The sequence below is a fragment of the Pholis gunnellus genome, assembly GCF_910591455.1.
Source record: "Pholis gunnellus genome assembly, chromosome: 8".
NCBI classification, from domain to species: domain Eukaryota; kingdom Metazoa; phylum Chordata; class Actinopteri; order Perciformes; family Pholidae; genus Pholis; species Pholis gunnellus.
This window is the reverse complement of record NC_136534.1, coordinates 16,006,134-16,021,629: the sequence shown is the minus strand read 5'-3', so window position 1 is coordinate 16,021,629 and position 15,496 is coordinate 16,006,134. Positions and strand designations below refer to the sequence as shown.

The 15,496-nt window shown below is 40.2% G+C and overlaps 2 protein-coding genes across 2 annotated transcripts in view; one reads left to right on the top strand and one right to left on the bottom strand.

Moving 5' to 3' along the window:
- The window catches only part of adam22 (ADAM metallopeptidase domain 22), a gene marked incomplete at both ends in the record, with an annotated part of 54,120 nt that overhangs the window by 10,789 nt on the left and 27,835 nt on the right, over positions 1–15,496 (bottom strand). The window contains 8 exons of the mRNA XM_079165472.1: positions 3,730–3,781; positions 3,882–3,972; positions 4,406–4,490; positions 4,572–4,738; positions 6,507–6,578; positions 6,856–6,930; positions 7,533–7,609; positions 7,710–7,776. Of these exons, the coding sequence (XP_079021598.1) occupies positions 3,730–3,781; positions 3,882–3,972; positions 4,406–4,490; positions 4,572–4,738; positions 6,507–6,578; positions 6,856–6,930; positions 7,533–7,609; positions 7,710–7,776 (686 nt within the window). The remainder of the gene's footprint in view (positions 1–3,729; positions 3,782–3,881; positions 3,973–4,405; positions 4,491–4,571; positions 4,739–6,506; positions 6,579–6,855; positions 6,931–7,532; positions 7,610–7,709; positions 7,777–15,496) is intronic.
- Positions 8,378–12,087, top strand: cldn12 (claudin 12). Its single transcript, XM_079164699.1, has 3 exons — positions 8,378–8,500; positions 9,755–10,011; positions 10,108–12,087. Exons 2-3 carry the CDS (start codon positions 9,793–9,795, stop codon positions 10,954–10,956), a joined length of 1,068 nt encoding a protein of 355 aa, XP_079020825.1. The 5' UTR covers positions 8,378–8,500; positions 9,755–9,792; the 3' UTR covers positions 10,957–12,087.

The window sequence follows — 15,496 nt, the reverse complement described above, 5'->3', positions numbered from 1 at the left end:
ACAGGACAAACACTGGAAGAAATATCGTTTTTAACATTTCTGCCCACAAAAATTGATATTTCATACCTCACGTTTAATTTCAGTGCATCATACAATGCCATGTCAGGTTTGTCATATCTAATAAAGTTTGTATTTCTTACACTGTACCATGAATATTTCAGATTTTACCACAGGTTTACCATACTCACAGTTCAGAGGAGATCCTTACTACAACATGGAGGTAGATATACAGTAGAGCTACGGTTGTGAGGATCACATGGAGATATGTGGAAGGGATTCTAAAATGCATTTATGAATTTGGCATAGAAATTAACTATTGTGGATGACTCACAAAAACATTTATTATTGCATTATCATGTGATACTAAAATGATCACATCAATATTCAACTAATTCTCACTAAACACACAGAACAGAAATCAAACTCATCAACTCTTAAATGCTCAGTGTGATTGCTTCGATTCGCTTACAGTAAAAAATATAAATAATCCAGCTCGATGATGCATTCACCAGAAGCCCAAACAACTTCTGAGGTACTTGAGCAAATTTGTCACAATCAAATGTCGTGTTTCCATTCTGATGCTTTTGATGACACCGACCTAAACCTAAGCAGTGTTTAATTAAACATCATCGTACTGCTGCACCATCAGTCACTGATGTTTAGCTTGTATGCCTCTGGTAGTGTGGCTCATCAGGACCGGCACAGGAGACAATGCAATAATAGACATATTCTGTGAGAGGTTGTCATTGTTTGATATGAAATGTGGATAAATGAAGCCACGTACAGCGATAATAGTTGTATAAGGAGCCAGTAATGACGCTTTGATGATGGGTGAAGCACACTACAATATTTCAGGTAGATTTAATCAAGTTTAAAGTTGTCCCAACTCTCACAGAGATTTGCATCTTTGAATTAAAAATTTGCACCAGTGCTTACTCTCATCAAAATCTTGTAGTGTTTATCCCCATTTAAACAGTAACAAGGGGTAAAACGAAGATGAAACGTGCGGAAATGATTCACTGGTCACCAATCTTTGCCATGGGGAATAATATTATCAATCAGCCATTTAGCAGCTATAAGCCAGTCATTAATAATATCTTTAACTGTGCAATACTAATTTAACAGATGTTTTGTGCAATAATTCAACTGTGCAATACGGTTTACTCTGGCATTAATACCGTTTTTTATCTATACTATACATCTAAACTAATACTCTTACATATTTGTACTATTCCTGCATTGTTACAAGCTTTTACACACCATAATACGTCACATTTTACAGCATTATTATTATTTACATTGTTGTTATGTATTGTGGTATACATATTATAATTTGTATCTCTTACTTCTATTTTACCCTATTTATTGCTGTTATATTGTAGAATAATGCACATATTTTTCATATTTAATTACATGTATTTCAAAAGATTAAAATACAGATACTAATGTATTATTTGCCTATGGTTTGTAGATTTCTTTGAAGCACCTTGTGTTTCCAGAAAATGATTGACAATCATTTCTTTCTTTCTTCTTTCATTCACAGTCAGTCTATCGCCTCCTAGTGGCGTTTAGGAGGCAAGGCAGTGTCTGAATCACACTGAGCCACAATCATTCACTTGACCGTATGTCTTTATTACAGACTATTTGAGTTAATTAAATCAGAAAATAAATCTATTTTTTCAATGTAGCACTCTTTATAATCATATTTTGTCTGAGTTTGTTCGTGGCAAAAATCTATTATTTCATGAGAATATAACAGAAAGGAAATATAAGTAAAAATAAATATATATAGAACAATTCTAAATCCTAACTCGACCGCAATGCATGTTCAAACAATATGTGCATACAAACATGTGAAAAGACACACACGTGCACACACACAAACACACTCTCTCACACAAACACACACACACACAACGCACACAATGCACACGCACACACACACAGCAGCTAAACCTTGTGAGAAATGTGAGAACAGTTAGTAATAGTAGTCAGGTTAGGTCGATCAGACATGCAAGTGCTAAGGAATAAAAATAAACATCCATCAATGTGACATGACTGAGGGTTGCTCATTGAATACAAGTGTCTGAAATACCATTGAGTTTATTTGAGTGAAGATCTGGGCCAGGTCCATTCACAGGTGACAGTCTCATAAGAGCGCAGAGTCACCTGTCCTCTGTCATGTGACCACATGACATTATAGCAGCATTATTATGATAACCAATAGAGCAGAACCTGGACGAGGAGTGTTAGGGGAGTGCACTGCCGTTACAGTGAAATGAGGTATAGTTAAATATTGGCCGAGGATGAGAATGACATTGCAGACTGTTTCAATCGGTTAGAGATGGACAAAAATAACTGATGAAAAGTCCTGACTTTCAAAGCGCAGGAGGGAGAGGGAGCCTGTCAATAAATTAGAATAATTAAATCAATAAAATATTCTTGGCTGATCAGACAGTGACATCCAAAAACTGAAGAATACACATGAAGTACATGTGAAATTGGACAAAATGATTATGAAAAATACAGTCAGTGTATAATAAAAGGACATCAAACTGTATTTTTTCATATCATTTGAATAAAAAAGAGAAGCTGGGGCCACAGCAGCTGTCGTGCTGTTGGATGAGATGGGAAAGGTTGTGATGACTGACAACCCCTCCGAGGCAGCCGGTTGGTTCAAAACAGCACAGGCAACGTTCTAGCCAAGCTTCAGCTCACCTGCTGTCCCATTCGGGATAGAGGGGGAACGCGAGAAGTATTTAAGAAGAGGGGTATATATATATATATTCACACATACACACAGGTCGCAGAGACACAACACACAGTCACATCCGTATGCTCACAGAAAGCCTCCACAGTACAAACACTGCTGATGTACCCTAAGACAAACACTGTCATGAAACACAAAACATACACAGACTGATTTATCACCTGTTTTCTAATCTTTTCTAATCTTAGCAAGCAACAGATTATATAACACATTACTGCAGAGAGAGGCCCAATGAAGTTATATAAACAAGCCATATGAAAGATTCACATCGGCTGACACCTGGTGGTGAATTATCAAACTACCATGACACTCCAGTGGATGGAAATATTGATATCAGCATATTTAAATTTTTTTTCATATTTACACATTTTTAATAAACACATTAAATAGTTGATCAAATGATTTAGACCGACATAATTTGTAACACACACACTTGTTACTAACATGGTTTGTGTGTGTGATGTGATCTTGTTTAGTGCTGATCGTCACTGTGCGTATGTTTTAACTGTGACGTCGAAAAAAAGGACTTTAAGCTAACTCTGGTACAATACATGAAATGGTAACATTTCTGTTTAATATTGTAAATGGTGCCTAACAAATAAAATAAACCTGCTACAAACAAATACTTCCAAAGATAATAAAATACGATTATGTTTCAACTGCTTTGAGATACATAGTAGAATATATTCTAGTTCAAATTAATAATAACAGATTTCATTTAACTCTTTGGTGACAATCCACTCAAAATAGAAAATGAATTCTTGAGCAAACAAATATGCAATCTTTAACTCTAATGTTGTGATTAAAATATACTGGAAAAACTCTGTGTAACAGCTGCTCACTGACACAATGTATTAGTCAGATTTTCGTCAGACAATTTGTTGGGAAACTCTCGTCTGTTTCTGTTGTGGCTTTAAGGTTATGAATTGATTAGGGAATGTTCTGTAAAAGTCACTTACCCAACATCATCCATGATACAGCCCGACCAATGGTCATCACACTTGCACTCGCCTGGAAATTAAAAAAAACAACACACATCAACATCTTGCCATTGCATAGAAACGAGCCTTAGAAATGAGCTGGAAAAGTAAGAAATAAATAAAGTGTGTACCATTGAGGATCCTCTTCTTGTCAGAGAAGATGCCAATGTTCTGTCCAAGAGACTGAGCGAGGGTTATGGCCATCTCATCTGTTTTCCCGTACTGATGAAGAGGCAGAAAGACGAGCGAGAGAGAGAGAGAGAACGAGGAGAGAAACAGCAGGAACCAGAAAATACACAGATTATCAGAGAAGTCTGAAAAGATAAAGTGTTATAAAGGATCTTACAAAGGCATCCCACTCAAAGCTAACAAAAAACGTTGGATTAATTAATCAAATGGAACAACAGATACTAAATGCCTATAAACTGAAACAGCAGAATATAACAGAAATAAATGCACAGTATTGCCAAGAAAAAGAAAAGAAATGTCTCATTTAATAACAGAAATAAGTGAACATGCCAATGTTGTTCTATGAGGAGAAAGTGATTCATGATTGTACTCCACATTGCCAACATACATCCTCTATCTAATGGACAGTAAACTGGCTGTAATTTTGGAGGTTTTGAAAATCTATAATTTGTAGTTCGAGGCTCACCTCATTGACTCCGCCTCCTTTAGTCAGAGAGCAGACGCCTCCCATATAGGAAGCTCCACCCCAACTGCTATGGAAACGATTCCCTCTGTTAAGAAAATAAAGTTATGTGTTTAATAAAAAAGATTCTGAGCACACATAGAACATCATTTTAAGTATTCAAACTTACGAGAAGAGGTGAACAGAGTCGCATTTCTCCTTGATGAAGTCTTTTCGATACTTCATGAACTCCCTCAGCGTCACCATGGGGTCGTCGTCAATGTTGAACTTATTGTCGGCTGACCATGTTTCCATCGCAACCAGCACAATCCGGGTATTAAGCTGTTCCTTGAAAATCTGGAGAATGAATAGTAGATTTAATGTAGCTACGTTATATACTGACATGGCGTGATTGATATTAAAAGTGACGAGCACGCTTCACATTCATCAACATCTTCAGCTGTCTGCTGTAAAAGCAGCATTCAAACAGTCAGTGTGATCAGTGTCCCGCCACCAGACAGCAGCACATTACAGGCAGCCAGACGAAGTCAATAAGGGTAACAGTCTGAAGGACATACTGTAGAGGGAGCAAACTGGCAAATAATAATGTTTGCTTTCATAAAATGGAAATCTATTGGGGTACTGGGCCAGACAAACACTGGAGAAGAGGCCAAGAGCGAAGCCTTACTTGTTTAAGCCGAATGCCAGTAGTATCGAAACAAAGCTGTTCCTAATCCAGCCGTTAAAACCTCAACCTATAACTCCATTCAGCCAGAACTTGTACAGAGGATGTAATATTTTTCATCTAGATGGTAAGATAAGACTTTTAGTTATTCTGGAAATACCTTGAAAGCAGGAGTAAGTGTTGTTAACAACTTTCTGAGCTCCAAATATCACTGGGGATTTATTTTTCAGAAAACCGGATGTTTGGTTTTAAAAATCACAGAATGAGCATTAAAGATAAATAAAAGGAACCATCACTTTTCCCCCAAACTAAATGTATTTGTTGATCATGAACTCAGGGTCCATGTCATGAGATGACAAATGAGCAGATTAGATCCGTGAGATGTGGTTAAAAAAAAAGCTAGAAAGTGGATTTCAAGTTAAGATTTGTATTTTTTTTTTCTTATACCCTCATATGCACATGTCCATCAAATGGAAGGGAATGTACCATTTACTTTACAGTAAAGGCTAGTTGGTTTGGGAATGATCACTGTGTCAATCAGCATCCATGGTGACAGATGTTTCTGCATGTGACACTCTGTAGTGGGTGGACATTGGTTTAGGAAAGGGACCGTAACTGTGACAATTCCTTTTACTGATAAGGACATGTTTTACTGACTACAAACTATCTCAAGTTATCTCATAACACTTTTCCTTTAGAGCAGGTGCAGACTGTACTCAATATTCCCCCATGAGCAATCAGTGTGACTGCTGCAAGAAAAAACTCTCCTTTAACGGGAAGAAACCTCAAGCAGAACCAGGCTCTGGGCGGCCATCTTCCTCGACCGGTTAATTCTGTATATTCATACCCACAGTAACTTATAAGTAATTGCTATAATATTTATCATGCTGCCACTGTGTTTTGTATATTTATACCCATTATTACTTATTTGTGATCGCTATAATAGTCATCATATCTCATGACAATGTGAATGTGGCCTCAGTGCTGTGGCAGGATGGCATACACTGGGGAAAAAAAGGCAACTATACTCTCACATGGAAATCAATGTGTACGTCCCAAACAGAGTCTGCTTCATATGATCTTCTTCAAGGACACGACAAAAAAGCACGACCTTTCCCCAGCTTCCCCAGCCTATCAGCTTACAGGCATGACCCTGTGGCAGGTCAGATTTCAGTAGCACAGCAAACAAATGTGTCTACAAATAATGAAACACTGAAATATCTGCCTCCGTACTGTTGGGATACCACTGCTGTTTCAGTCCCCTGAAATCTCATGACTGGCTGGTTAATGGCTGCACGCAGCATATTATGGGCCAGGAGAGGTTTTAAATGTAGAGAGTGAGGTTGGTTAAATGTGAAATCAGTTCAATATGCGCTCAGCTCCAATACCCGGAAGTGCTTGTGGCAAGCTTTCCAAGAAGTGGATCAATACAATTCTTACCATGTCAGCCATATTGACCACTGACTTAGCATAGTTATTCGTGTGTCCAACGGAAAGCCGATGCTTCTTGTACTGAAGAGAGAGAGACAGAGAGAGGGACAGACAGGAAACAATTAATTTTAGGCCATTTAAATGTGTAAAAGGAGCCAGTGTCTGCGCATTTGATCGCTCCAAATATCACCTTTATTGTGTATAAAACATTTCCGTCCCTGAGGATTTTACTCAGGGCCATTTGGATTTAAAAACTGTCTGGTTTATGCACAATGAAGAATGTGTTTGGAGTTATAGAATTAACAATTTTACGGTATACAGTCTATCATAATTGTACAACCATACCAGATCTACTTACCATTAAATGGTCATTGATCACCATCAACTCAACGTATTTGATCTCATCCTCTACATTGTGTGACACATGTGGAGCCTGAGAAGAAACAACACAGTTTGCCAGTTTAAAAATAAAAACAGACAGACAGACACTGTTTTCTCAGTTTTCTTCAACCAAGACATTTTTACATCATTGACAATTTCAGAATAGCAAACACAAAGATCAACTCTTGTCTCATGCGTCACTAAGAAAAGAAACGACAGATCAATAAGGAGGAACTTTGCAAAGCTAAACCAGGTCTGTCTTTATTCCAAATAAAGATGAGAGCAGCTCTGAGGGCTGAGGGACCGACAGCTGCAGACATCTGACTGTGTCTGAGAAGAGACGAGGAAGCAGCATACTCACAAGGTAAATATTTCATGAAAAAAAAAGAAAAAGAGAGAAGGGTGGGGAGCTGTTGTGTGGGAGGAGAGTGAGGAAACAGCGCTCTCTCTTTATCCTTATGAATTTACACAAAACATACGGGCAGGGAAAGAGCAGGAGAATCAGGTTTGAACAAACAGCATCCAAACAGCATCTACTCACATAAACTAACATACTCATGTGCACATCATAAAGTGAAGTCAACATGAGTCCGTCAGCTGCCATCTGCTAATGATGATGATTTTCTCAGAAATAGGCCTGCAGAGGAGTCGTACCTGTCTCTTTTTTCTCCTGTGAACAGCTCTTGAACCGGGAAATGGAGGACTGGGAAAAGGCGGCTCTGGAAAATCACCTAGAAAACAGAAACATCAATAAATGAAAATGTATTTCACTACTTTTTGTAAATATTAATCACATTAAATTCCTTCTTATGACTTCAGTCATCATCTTACCACTGAGGAGATCATTAAATCCCTCATGCCCTGCAGATTTATAGATCATGTGAATGCGGACGTCTCCCTAAAAGACACAAAAAGCAGAAATTCATCAGTGACACAGATCACAGCCAAAAGTGTGTTATGGCGGTCAAGTAGCTATGTTCCAGTTCAACTGAAGTAAGTGTCCAAAAATTATACTATATGTCCATGCTGCCTGTTTGAATCTGTCCAATCTGTACTGATCTGCACCCTATGTTGATTTGGTTGATTTTCTGTTTTATATATTGCACCCACGCACAAAAAGCTCAGGGGAGACAAATAATTGGACAAAAACACATAGCCTACTATCATATGGTTGGTATAGAAACAAACATCAAAAAGGATTTGGACAGAATATTGGTCGACCTCGGTTGCCTCACAAAATACTTTGCATCTACTGAACCAGAATGTCAACAGCAGACCAACTTATATGTTTTGCATCGTACGGTTTAGGGATTTAAATCTTTATTTTATTCATTTGTATCTATTTCTGGACAGCTGTGCATTATTATTTATCCTCTTGTATTGTATTTGCTCGCTTGATTGTATCTCTTATCTTACAATTTTTATGTCAAATTTGATCAACCCCGTGATTTTAATACTCTGCGCATGCGTTAACCACCTGTGAGACACTACTGAGGGCAGAATTACCCACATTATACTTCAGGAAAAGGGTCTGGTTTAGTTTGGACCGAGTGTGTGAAGAATACCGGGCTGAAATGACACTGCCTTCGATCTAAACACGACCTAACAGCTGGAAATATAAGGTATGTGTCAATGTTTAATGTAGTTGTCGTGTTTCAGCTTCACAATGAGGGATTCCGGGACGCAACAGGTTGTTGTAATGCTAGGTTATTAGCTACCAGCTAGCTAGTTGGCTAATTTAACGTTAGCGTGAAATGCTCAGTCGGCAGCCTATTCGTAAACATTCCGTTGTTATCATTTCATATGTTGACGGTAGAGTTTAGTGAAAAAAACTTGATATATGCAGCCATTAATCCGTTCATAACGGTACGTGTCTCCAGTTAGCGATGAGCCAACGGGCTAAAAGAGCTAACGCTAAAGTTAGCTAACCTAACGTTATTATAAGTTTTAGCTGAGCTAGTTGATGAAAACCACCCAGACAGGCGTCGTCTGGCAAGCTGTTGCGTGTCATAATAACTTCATAAATACCTGTTTTTGTTTGGTTATCGTGTAATGTTGATCACAAAATTGGATTTCAGTATAATACCAGGTGTTAGTATAATTATAATGTCATGGTATTAATCAGTGTATTATCACACAGTTATATTGGGAAGATGTGGTCATGATTGACCTCTGTAGTTAAGTTACCATGATGACTGCATTTAAAAAAAGAAACAAATAACAGTAATTTACATTTGTAAACAAGATGAAAACACAAGGCAACTAAACATAGAAATCAGTGAACCTTAAATACTCCATTACTGACTGGAAGCCACAGGAGTGGCGATGTGATCTGTCTTGCTGATTCGTTTTATATCATCTGAAGATATGAGATATTGCAAATATCTAGACGTGATTGTATTAAAGATACATAGGAGTTTCTCATTATAAAGGTTTCACACAGCCATGGTCAGTCACTGTTGTCACACAAAGAGACCGTAAACATCTAATTCTACTGCTCATTGTTTAGCTGCACGGTCTATGTAATGCACTGCAGTATAGACACTCTTGCGACTGCAACCTCAGCTTCCAAGTCATTCCCACTTTGTTTGCTAATGAAATGAGAGCATTGTTTCTCGGGGACGGCAGATATTGGGTCAACTACGCTGTGGTGCATAGAAATACAGGGGGGGTTGCGCATAGCTAGGTCAGTCTGTGGCACAGTTGGCTTACTTCAGTAGTAATGGGGCCATTAGGAGAAGCTTGTACAACCATGTCTTTTTCCAATAATCAGGAGTTCTGTGTAAAGAACTACAGTCACATTATGGCCCCATTGCTTTCCACTGCATTGACCGGTCACTTCTTTCTGTCTGACTTCCTCTCATCTGTTCAAACAGGAACTCTCCTCGTGGCCTCGGTTCCTGTCAGCACCACCATGTCGTGCCGGGACATCCACGCCACCAACGCTTTTGCCTTCCTCGTTGCCTTTGTGTCTGTGGGAGGGATTGCTGTGGCAGCATTGATCCCACAGTGGCGCATAACGAGACTCGTCACTTTCAATCGTAATGCCAAGAATATCAGCGTGTATGATGGGCTGTGGGCTAAATGTGTAAAACAGGACGGCTATTCCGGATGTTACTACTACGATTCAGAGGTATTACTTTGATACATTTGCTCTCCTCTGCTCATGCTTTTTCCTTTTCTGTACTAAATGATCCTAACAAGAAATCATGTCTTCTCATGTTTCCAGTGGTACTCTAAAGTGGACCAGCTGGATCTGCGGCTTCTGCAGTTCTGTCTGCCTGCAGGCCTGCTGTTTGGCTCTCTGGCGTTGCTGCTGTGCATGGCAGGAATGTTTAAGACCTGCTGCTGCTCGGACAAGCCTGAACCGGACATTAAGACCATCAGATTCCTGGTCAACAATGCAGGCTGTCACCTGGTGGCAGGGACGTTCTTGTTCCTAGGCGGAGCTATCGCCATCGCACCCTCAGTGTGGTTCCTGTTCCGCACCAAGGAAATGAACATCAGATATGATAACATTTTCTCTGATGGCTTTGCTGTGTATGTATCTATAGGCTGCTCTGGAGGACTTATGCTGGCCGCCCTGCTGATGTTCATGTGGTACTGCATGTGTAAGAAGTTGCCTTCGCCTTTCTGGTTGCCACTACCCTCCATGCCTACCTCTCTGTCCACTCAGCCTCTCACTGCCAACGGATATCCTCCTTCCCCAGTTTATGGTCCTCAGCCCTTCCCACCACAGCCCTTCCCTCCTACAGTTATCGACGCCCAGCCGTATGTGACCTCTCAGGGCTACGCGCAAAGTGTGATCGCCCCTGCACCTACACAGATGTACATGACTCAGATTTCTGCTCCAGATGGGTATGGTTCAGAGGTGGGAGGGACCCAGGCCTACAGCTACGCTCCCTCACAGAGTTATGCTCCCTCGCAGAGTTATGCTCCTTCGCAGAGCTACGCTCCATCTCAGGGCTACGCTCCATCTCAGGGCTACACATCCACCTACGCAGGCCACCGCTACTCCTCCCGCTCACGGATGTCTGCCATAGAAATCGACATCCCCGTGCTGACACAGGGACAGTAAGAGAAAAGCTGCTGATAACGTCAGCGCATTAAAGGCTTCTGTCCATGAGTGTCCATGAAGATCACCACTAATTAAACTAGTAGATTATAATAGATGAAAGTTAATAATATGAGAGCTATGTGCAGCCCCTAGAGTCAGTCAAGGTCTGTAAATTGCTGATTTTTAGAAGATGAAACCCAGTTAAAAGAACCCTGGGATTATGAAGGATGAGCTTTTCTTAAAAACGAAGATATCATTGGTGCAAACACTGTATTCAGCTTAGTATTGTAGAAAGGGAAGAATGGATTTCCTGCCAATACCTGAAAGACATTTCAACCAACTAGCCCTTTTCACTGTTTTACCAGCAGAGAATGACCACAAACGATGGCTCCTAACTTGCTGATGTGGCCAATGGACCAATGTACTAGATACAAGCAAATATTTTACTAGCATTTAGTAGTGGCGGAATATAAATTACCACTCTTGCTTTTAGAGTAAAGAAGCCCTGATGATGGCTGCCAAAAAGCTACTGACAGCTTGTCAGTTATTCTGTTACCGTTGTTTATGTTGGACACATATTTATACTCCAATGACTTGTCACTGTTGTCTGTGTAAAGCCTTCAGTATAGAAGTCTAATGTTATCACTACTGTACATTACTTAGATTTCTGTGGTTGAACAACTACTAACTGACTCACCTGTTAATATCTTTTGTGTTTGTTGTGTAACATGAATTGTTTGTCACTCCTGTGAGGAGCGGCTGTTGAAGTTTTTAATGCACTAATTGTGTGAATACTGTGCCAGTTTACATTGCCTTTGTTCACTGACTTTGTTTTAGCCTTGAGTATTTTCTAACCTATTCCTTAATCATTTACTGCAACATACTTTTCCAAAGTGTTAACGTCTTAAAAAAAACGTGAGAGTGCGGTTCATCAACATGTCCGCTGATAATTAAAACCATTGCCAACTTAGCTGGAAGTGTACCGCTGTTCAGTGGTGGGAGACAGTTTTACTTTACAGTTTGAGCCTTTTTGCATAACCAGCACTGATCAACAATTCTTCTAAATCTAATGCATTCATCTTATTCAACAATGTTGAGGTCAAATGTTTTTCTACACTGTCATCATTTTTTGTTTTTATTAAAACATAAATCCAAATATATGTGTGTGCCTGTCTGTCTGCCGGGGTAACAACAATAAATAAATAGACACAATAGATCTCCTTGTACTGAAATAATTCATGAGTAAGTGGTCCGTCCTCACTCATCTGGCAAAAGACTAAGAGGAGACACTGAGCAACTGGAAAAGAGAGCCAGCTCATATCTGCTCAGGTGATGGTTCCAGCAAGTTGTCTCCACGGTAACAGTTCAATTGATACATTGTTTGACTAAATCAGTGGCTGGTGAGGTTCTGCTTTCCCAGAAATGTATTGCCATAAAATGCTATACTTCCTTCTGTAATCTCTTCGGGATGACTTGATTCGCCGAGGGATATTTAAGCTATCCATATGTCGGTCTGCAGTGATGCCGAGGCTACGTTTACAGCTTACACCTACAACCTCCACATCCGCTAAAGTGACACAATCATCATATTTTCTCACTAAGGAAGGCCAAGTTACCATGTGTAGAGCACAAATCCACAATTTCGCAGACAGATATACAACATAGACCTACATGCAACTCATGACTTTTATCATTATTCCTCCAGAAATGATACGGCTTCGCCTTCGTTTGCCTTTGGAGCAAGATTTCTGTTGAACCTTCGTTGTGAAATGTGCACTTTACTCTGAGACTAGAACCTCTTTGGCAGTTGCCCTGAACTTTGATCTGCTCTGTGCGTAAATATTTAGGTTATCACATCAGACTCCAGAACAAAACTATAGCCAATCAAAAACAGTGAGCACTCTATTCAAATGAATCTTTTAGCACTGCAGTGTTTTGTCTTTATCTTTCATGTAGTCCTGGTAGACTAAGCATCTGAATTAACAGCCACCAGTCTAAACTGCAGCAGCCATAATTGGAGCCAACTCCTGCTTTGATGTCACACGTTCATGTTGACTGAGAATTTAGTGGCTGATGATTAATAAGACCATATGACACAGATGCCTTTGTATTAATTGTAGCATATACACAGTGCATTAATCTTGAATTAACTGTTGTAATAAAGCATTTTCTGGACCAGAGTCTTCTTTGTTCCCAAGATCCTCACTCCCATCTTAAAAATCACAGCATATAGACACGGCAGGGAGTGTGTAGTGATGGAGATTTAGGGTCTAAACACAGATGGCTTTCATATGTCGTGCTACAAAGAGACGGGGTGGAGCCTAGGTTGCCAGGGGAGATGGTACATCAGACACAGACTACTGGCTCATGAATATAAAGCAGGGAGGGGTAGCATGATTTTCATTATTGCTCTCGGTCTGCATGTGTGAATGAACTGGTCCAGGTTTAGTAACATGAGGTTGGCTTGAGGCCACAAGGAGACCCCCTTTTGTTAAATCCCAATCTAACTCACTCTGAGCTTCATTCCCAGCTTGAGCTAGGATCAAAAAATCCTCCTCTTGGCAGCTAATGCTAACCCCCCCCCCCCCCCCCCCCCCCACACACACACACACACACACACACACACACACACACACACACACACACACTCACACACACATACCCTACAACCTGCCACCACCCCCACCAACACACGCCGTACTTCCTCCTTCACTCCCCCACTCCCTCATCCTCAGTTATCCTCCCAGATTTGGGAATATTTTATATATATATATATATATATATATATATATATATGATGAAAAATCATTTAAAAAAATGAGAAAACTAGGAGAATAGTTTCCATCAACACCACAGATGATTATTTAGTATTAGTGTGATTATACTTCATTTGAACATACTACGTTCAAAAATCCTGCTTAGAATTAGTATGTGGTATAGATTTGGGACAAGCTGCTAATTTTGTTGTTTGATAAATGACTTAAGCCATTAATCGATTCTCAAAATACTGCTTTGTCTTTGTCTTCTCAGCCTTCATAGTGTAAATGTGCTGCCACACTGAACCCACAGTCACTGCAATATCAACAAAACGCAGCACTATGCTTTTCTCAGTCCTCACTGAAAGTGAATAGTCAGAGCTGTTGGGATGTAGCCGCAGGGGCCCTGAGGTGCAGGTGGGGTTGGGAAGGTGTCCAAAAAAACAGCAGGGCTAAACATATGGTGTTTTCTGCAAACACAAGTCAGCATCGCACATACTCAAGTTGTCTGCATGTTCACTTGCACACTGAAGATTGTAACATTTACATGTATCAGCCTCGTAGCCCCCGGGTATGTCACATTCTTATGTCAACTTTAATTTTGGCGCTCTGCATTACTCACAACTGTAGTCTACTTGTTCAGAACCATTTACACAAGACAATAGTATTTTAAAACCAGTTCCGCTGCATAAGGTGACACGAGCAGCTGGTTCAGGACAGACTTAGCCAATGTCTTGCATTACTTTTTCTGCCTTGGCAGAAGAATATCAGATGGATTCACCATATGGTCGACAGGGACCATGCCAACGCTCTATCCATCTCAACACCCCCCCATCCTGCCATGTTTCTTTTTCCTATCACTTTCAACTAGATCATAAGAGCCGGAATGAATGGTGTAAAAACAGGTAAAAAAAACTCTGCATTTAATGCTACTAACTGATAAGTGGCTGTTTCAGGTTATAACAAGAACATGACTGAGCAAACAGCCTTCTAAAATCCACTCAGAAAGCACAGCATTTTCTGTGTGCCGGTGTGTGTGTGTGTGTGTGTGTGTGTGTGTGTGTGTGTGTGTGTGTGTGTGTGTGTGTGTGTGTGTGTGTGTGTGTGTGTGTGTGTGTGTGTGTGTGTGTGTGTGTGTGTTGGTACACAGGGTACATGAGGAGCACTTAGGTTTTGTGCAGCAAACATCTGTGTGACAAAAATGAGAGCGGACGGCTTGCAGACCGAGCAGACTGTCAAAAGAGACAAAGAGATATTTAGAGGGTGAAATAGAGAAAGAGATCAACCGAGAGGAGCCCAGAGATACAGGGTGGGAGAGACAGTCACAGTGGACCGTCGCCCACAGGGAGCAGACATCCAGAGCTCAGCGCTGACAAACTGACAGCCATTGCTGGGCCCGGGGGAAGCTCTGTCCCCGGCATTGTCATGCAGACAGGATTCCCTCACCTAAAATGCCAAAACCATCACTAGCAACGGAGCTATGTGCCAAATATCTTTCCTAAACCACCTCAGTACTTATACCACGGTACAGACAATTATGTTTTATATCATTTACAGTATTTAATATAAGCCTAGATTCTTTGAGGCCAGTTGAGTTCTGGTATTTTACAACTAAATGCTGAAACTGAACGTTATATGTCACACTTGAAGAGGAAGAGCAAATGTGTCCAATGTGTAGCGGTGAAACAAGTATTTCAATCCTTCACTGGAGCAAAAGTTGTAATACCACAATAATAAATGATGCATTAATATCTAAGTAGCATTTTAGCACTGTAGCTGACCAAGGTGTTGGGTAGTTTAACTTA